General features: G+C 37.4%; 1 protein-coding gene across 1 annotated transcript in view; it reads left to right on the top strand.

Annotated features, from left to right (window-relative positions):
* Positions 1-6,214, top strand: part of Slc22a3 (solute carrier family 22 member 3) — a 141,545-nt gene that overhangs the window by 76,673 nt on the left and 58,658 nt on the right. The window contains exon 2 of the mRNA XM_023699325.1: positions 1,863-1,966. Within this exon, the coding sequence (XP_023555093.1) occupies positions 1,863-1,966 (104 nt within the window). The remainder of the gene's footprint in view (positions 1-1,862; positions 1,967-6,214) is intronic.

Here is a 6,214-nt window from a genome sequence, read left to right as displayed (position 1 = left end):
GAGTTGTGGGAATTGAACCACAGCAACCTGAGCCTGACTGCTTTGTTGAAGCAGCCCCTTAAAGAACTGAGGAAGGGGCAGGCCCCCATACTGCAATAATTTTTAAATTTTAAACATTTACCCTATTTATGAGCACACACCTCATACATGTGTGAGCCAATTCACAGTTTCTGTCCCCACAGCATGGATTTTCTCTTCATGCTGCAGTGTAGGGCAGAGGTCGTCTAGTTGGATGACCCCCTTGGGGTTTTGGAGGGACAGTCACAGGCCGGAGGGCCTGGATGTTTCCGAGGAATCTGCTTTCATATCCTCAGCTCATTTATTTCTTCTTTCTCTCCAGCGAATCTGCCTGAAAGCAGATGAGAACAGGAATCCCCACCCTCTTGCCCTGTGTGCTTTGCGATGCCTGAACGTTTGACAATCTGTAGAGCCCCAGACCACGCGATAGTCTGAAATGCTGGTTTTATTTATAAAAGCGTAGTTTGAAAAGAAAGGGACTCAGTGCAGTAAACACAGTTATTCTCTAATGGTGTTGTAATGAATTTTTCTTTTTTTGAAATTTTGTTTTATTTTTCATAAAAGAGTGTTTTTATATTTTCTTTTCTTTCTTTTTTTTTTTTGTACCAGGGATCGAACTCATGACCTTGTGCTCACAAGGCAGGTGCAAGTACTGCTGAGCTATCCCCTCAGCCCCCATATTTTCTTTATTGATGTCTACTTGGATTTCATTAGAATAAAATTTTTAATAATACTAAAAGAAAAAAAAGAAAGTGACTAATGACTAGATTGAATAACTTTCATAAGTCTACTGGTTTCCATGTCTTTTCTCCTAGCAAAATGGTACCAAAATTTAAGTGACCATTAGCCAATAGAAAAATAAAAACAACTTGGATGTTAGATCAGGATGTATAATGCCATACCACCCTGCACATGCCCAACCTCATCTGATCTCAGAAGCTAAGCAAGGTTGTCCTGGTTAGGATTTGGATGGGAGACCACAATGTGAATCTGACCGTATTAACTGAGGATGTCACAGAATCATGTAAGGTTGCTAAAACAGAAGTCCATTACTATTAGTTCATTTTACACACAAGCTTTCTTGGATGATAAATTTATGAAAATGAAAAATAGGAACAGAATAGATGTGGAGCCTTGGCTCTTTCTATGAATGAATTTTATTCATTCAAAAATTTCATGTGAAAGTTCTTCCTCTCTCTGTTAACCTTCTAGAAATTTCACATACATTTCCAGCAGAACTTTACTCTTGAATAATAGTTATTTTTAAAATGCATAATGTTCATTTTTTCTCAATTGTGGACTGAAAGCAATAATACTTATAACTTATGAAAAATCTAATGTTTAGAGACTTATTGTCACTGAAAACTTTAAAAGAGTAAAAGTCAACGAATATATAATGTTGCACACAGAAGTGTGGTAAACAATAAAACATTTTCTACATAAAGTATATTAATTTAGGATAAAAGTATATGGGAATAAAAATATGCACTTAAAGCACAAAATGTTTGATGTCAAATTTTATACTGTTAGAGAACTCATTTTTATGGAATGACAGTGTAAGTAACCAATTGCTATTGTATTTATACTCTCCTGGATGCACTTTAAAACAATGTAACAGTACTATGTAAAAACCAGTATTACAGCATGCTAGAAATTAATTTTTCACAGTTATTTAAACTGACAAGAAATTACTATACCTGCGTAAAAATACATGTGATGAGTTTTCAAAATTTAAGGAGTTTCATAGCAAGTGTTTAAAGATCAGTAATAATCTGCACAGGAGGTAAAGTGTTTCCAAGGAATGAAACCACGGATCTTCAGGTGTATTTTCTTTGTCTTCCCAGTTTGACCTTGTCTGTGTTAATGCGTGGATGCTGGACCTTAGCCAAGCCATGCTGAACCTAGGCTTCCTGGCGGGGGCCTTCACGCTGGGGTATGCAGCAGACAGGTGGGTACAGAGGCGACAAGCAGCTTATGTTGCTATGACGTCACACACATATGAAGAGGAGTGTGTTAACTGTTAATAAATAGGTTTGCTAAATTTGGAAACAGTTATTTCATTCTACCAGTCATGATGTTAATATTTGTTTGGTTTGACAGTTCTGCCCTTCTCACGCTTCGTCTCCTTGCTCCTTGAACTAGATGAAGGGTGAAGTTGTTCTTGGGTCTGAAAGTGTACAAAGGAAAACAGTCCAGCAGGCCGTGGGATCACAGCTGGAATGCCTAGATGTTGTACTGGATGGTTGTGGTTTGATTAATATAGCAATAAAATTAGCCAACTCCAAATTTATTTCCCTCTTTTTTTTTTTTTTTTCTTGGTACTAGAAAATGAACTCATGACCTTGCCCTTGTCAGGCAAGCTTTCTATGCCACTGAGTTACCCCCGCCCCAGCTCCTTGTGTCACTTTTTAAGAAAAGATTCATTATGCATATTCTTCTACAAATTTGAAACTCTGTGAGAAATAAAATTTTCCAAAAACTCTAAAAAATTTTTAGGTATTATTTTATCTTCGTAAATGGAACTGGCTGGCTGATGGCAGGTGGCAGTGGCAGTCTATAGGGAATTCCACTGTGCTTTCTGTTGGAATGTTCTTCTTTCTGACACTGTTGTTGGTCATCGTATACATGTTTAAATCCATTACTTTATCATAATTCTAATTATAAAAATATTTTCAGTGATTTGATAATTCTCTGTACACCTGAGAAAGAGGGCAGAATTAGAATCTTTGGCCTTCGGCCATATCTGGCCGGTCAACACTCAGGTCACTCCAGCCCAACCCTTGGTGGGTCCTTGTGGTCATGCTGTTCATCGGGCAGTGGTCAGGGGCCATTTCAGAGAACCATAAATAATAATTTTTTATGTATTTGGCACAAGGTCTCACTGTGTAGCTCCAACTCATAGTAATCATCTAGTTTTCAGCCTGCCCAATATTGGGATTACAGGCATGTGCCATCATACCTGCTCTTGGTGGCCTGCTCAGCATGCCCCAGGACAGGACCGGCACAGCATGTGGTGCTAGGAATCGAACTCCACAAATAATAATTAATTAGCTAATGCAACAATAAAATGCCCCAAATTCCATACTGAAAATGTGTGTTTGACCAAACCAGCACTTCTGGATGGGTAATCCTTGCAGTTTTTTCTTCTGCCATCTTCTCATCCTCCTCCAGTTTGTTCTAGTCCTCCCCCAAAGCTATCTTTAACCCCAAATTTCTCCTCTACTCTTTAGGCTTTGATACTCTTCCTTCTTGGCCTTCTCTTTTATCTCTGTCATTTTCTACTCTATTTGTGGCCTTCTAGGCCTCGTCTTTGCTTTCCTAATACCTATACCACCACATCTCACTTTCCTATTGCCTATAATTTGGAAGTGGATTATGTTTTCAAAATATTTATATTCTTTTGCTTTTAGTCTAATTTAATCTTTTAAAAAATAGATTATCCTTAATCTGCATTTTTCTTCTTCACAAGCTAAAGTAACTCAGCAGGACAAGATCTGCACAACCTAACCAGGGTTGAGTATCTGTTCTTGGCACTTTGAAGAGAATAAAGCAGACCTGGGAGAAAGACAGAACTCTGAATGGTTCTTCTTCTTCTTCTTCTCTTCCATGTCTGTGATATATATCTGTGAAAAAGAATATAAATAATTTAATAGGCCGTACAGCCATGAGTGAATACTTCAGGAGGGCCCAAGAGTGAATTTTAAATTATAGATTTGGACTTCCAGTTTTTAATTCAGTGTATCAGGAGTTTGAAGTCTTGACACAGTCCTAACAAATACAAAGCTGAAAAAAAAAATACTAAAAACAAAACAGCCAACAAATCTGCTTAGCTTTGTAAGAGATCTGAGGTCATAGGGCAGACTGCTACCTCTAAAACTGGAGAGACAGAGAAGCAGATGCAGAGAATTGCAGCTCACCTGGGAGAAAGTGTAGGTCGAGGAAGCCTGAGCTGAAGCTGGAGGCTCAACGTGGACAAGACTGAGAGTTAATCCGGCTACATCCACACACCTAAAGGCGCCAGTCAGAAGACAGATTGCAAGGATGGGCCAGAAAATAAGACCTAATGATATGTTGTCTATAAGAAACTTAAGTTAACTACAAAGATGCACAGAGATAAAAAGTAAATGGATGGAGAAAATTATACCATACCAACAATAGCAAAAGAAGATGGACACATCAGACAGAAACTTCGGAACAAGAGACATTGTCAGCAATAAAGATGCTCCTTGTATTATGATACAGTGATTGATTCTCCAATAAGATATCACCATCCTCAATATGTATGTGCCTAATAACAGTGTCCAACTATATGTGGCAAAATTGATTGAAAAATAGGTATATATAAACTTAATCCATATTATGGTTGGCTATTTTAGCAACTGTCCATTTGAAAGGTAAAAATCTAAGCAGCAGAAAAGCATTAGGAACATAGATGAGCTCAACAACATTACCCGCCAGCCCCACATAGCTGACATTTGGAGATTGTTTCATCCAACAATGACAGAGCACACATTTTTCTCACTTAGATGAAACATTCACCAAGGTTGGACTATGCACATTTTAATAAATTTTAAAGGAATAGAAATTATGAGAGCAGGGGCCGGGAAGATGGCTCAGTGGAGTAAGCACTTCCCTGGCAAGCTCAAGGGCCTGAGTTTAATCCCTGGTTCTGCAAAAAAAAAAAAAAAAAAAAAAAAGAAAGAAAGAAAGAAATTACGAGAGCATGTCTACTGTTATTATGTGGGATTGAACTAGAAATCTATAACAAGAAGTTGAGATTAAATATCATACTTCTAGTAGAACGTAGGTCAAAAAAAATCTCAAGAGAAATATAGAAGTAGTTTGAACAAAATGAAAATTAAATGATAATTCATCAACTTTTGTGTTTGGAGAACTGATTCAACTAGTGGAGAAAAAGGAAGAACTGAATTCGATTGTCTAGACTGCCTTATGGAACTCAAAAAAAAGCAAATAAAATGGAAGAAAAGCAGAAACAAACTGATACAAATTAAGTGAAAAATATGTAAATTAAAAACAGTAAGTCAGGGCTGGGAAATAGTTCAGTGGAATAAGTGCTTGCCTGGCAAGCACAAGGTCCTGAGATTGATCCCTTGTACTGCCAAAACCAAGCAGTCAATCGATGGAAAAAATCAATAAAGTCAAAATTTGGGCCTTTGAAAAAAAATTCTAAAATTGTTAAGTCTCTAGCCAGGCTAAGAAGAGAAAAGGTCAGCCCTTAAATTACTAATGTTAGAAAAGAAAAGACATCATTCAGATATCATGTACATTAAAATAATAATAGAGGAATATTATGATAAACTCTATGCATGCAGATTTGACAGCCTAAATTTGTTGAAAAATATAATCTGCCAAATTGACATAAGAAGAAATAAATGATCTGGGCCAGCCAAATAGCTCAGCGGATTAAAGTGCCTGCTTAGGCAGATGCAGGGGCTGGGAGTTCCATCCCTGGTCTTGCTGTATCGGCCCCACTCCCAGGGTATGCTGAGACTGGGCATTTTGGTGCATGCCTATAATCCCAGCACGTGGAAGGCTGTAAACAGGAGGATCACTATGAGTCCAATCTACACAGTGAGACCCTCTACCCCCTGTAGTCCCTGTCCTAAAATACAAAAAGAAAAAAAAAAAAAGAAAAAAGAAAAGAAAAGAGAAATAAATGATCTAGATAGGCCTGTATCTATTAAATGAGTTAAATCAACAATTAGTAACTTTTCAAAACAAAATACTAGGCTTAGATGTCAGTTGAATTCTACCAAACATTAAAGAAAGAAATACTAATTATTTTATAATTTCTTTTAAAAAGTGAAGTAGAATGGGGCCAGCAAGATAACTCAGCAGTCTAAAGCACCTGCTTAGGCAAGCTTAGGCAGGCACAAGCGACCTCAATTCGATCCCCAGCGCCACATGCTGTACCAGCCCCACCCTCAGGGTGGGCTGAGCTGGCAAAAAAAAAGGTGTATTTTCTGAGTTATTTGGTGAAACCATCATTACTTAATGCCAAATTCAAAGAGATTTTAAAACTACAAATCATAAATCAATATTTCTCATGAACATAGATGTAAAAACCTTAAACAAAATATTAGCAAAGAAAAAATTTAAATGTATGAAAATAGGGACAATGAATATAGTTCAGTGGCATAAGCATCTGCCTGGCAAATGCAAGGTTCCAAGTTTG

The sequence above is a fragment of the Octodon degus genome, unplaced genomic scaffold (assembly GCF_000260255.1).
Source record: "Octodon degus isolate 3935 unplaced genomic scaffold, OctDeg1.0 scaffold00112, whole genome shotgun sequence".
NCBI lineage: Eukaryota > Metazoa > Chordata > Mammalia > Rodentia > Octodontidae > Octodon > Octodon degus.
The sequence above is the reverse complement of the archived record's forward strand: the minus strand, read 5'-3'. Positions and strand labels throughout refer to the sequence as shown.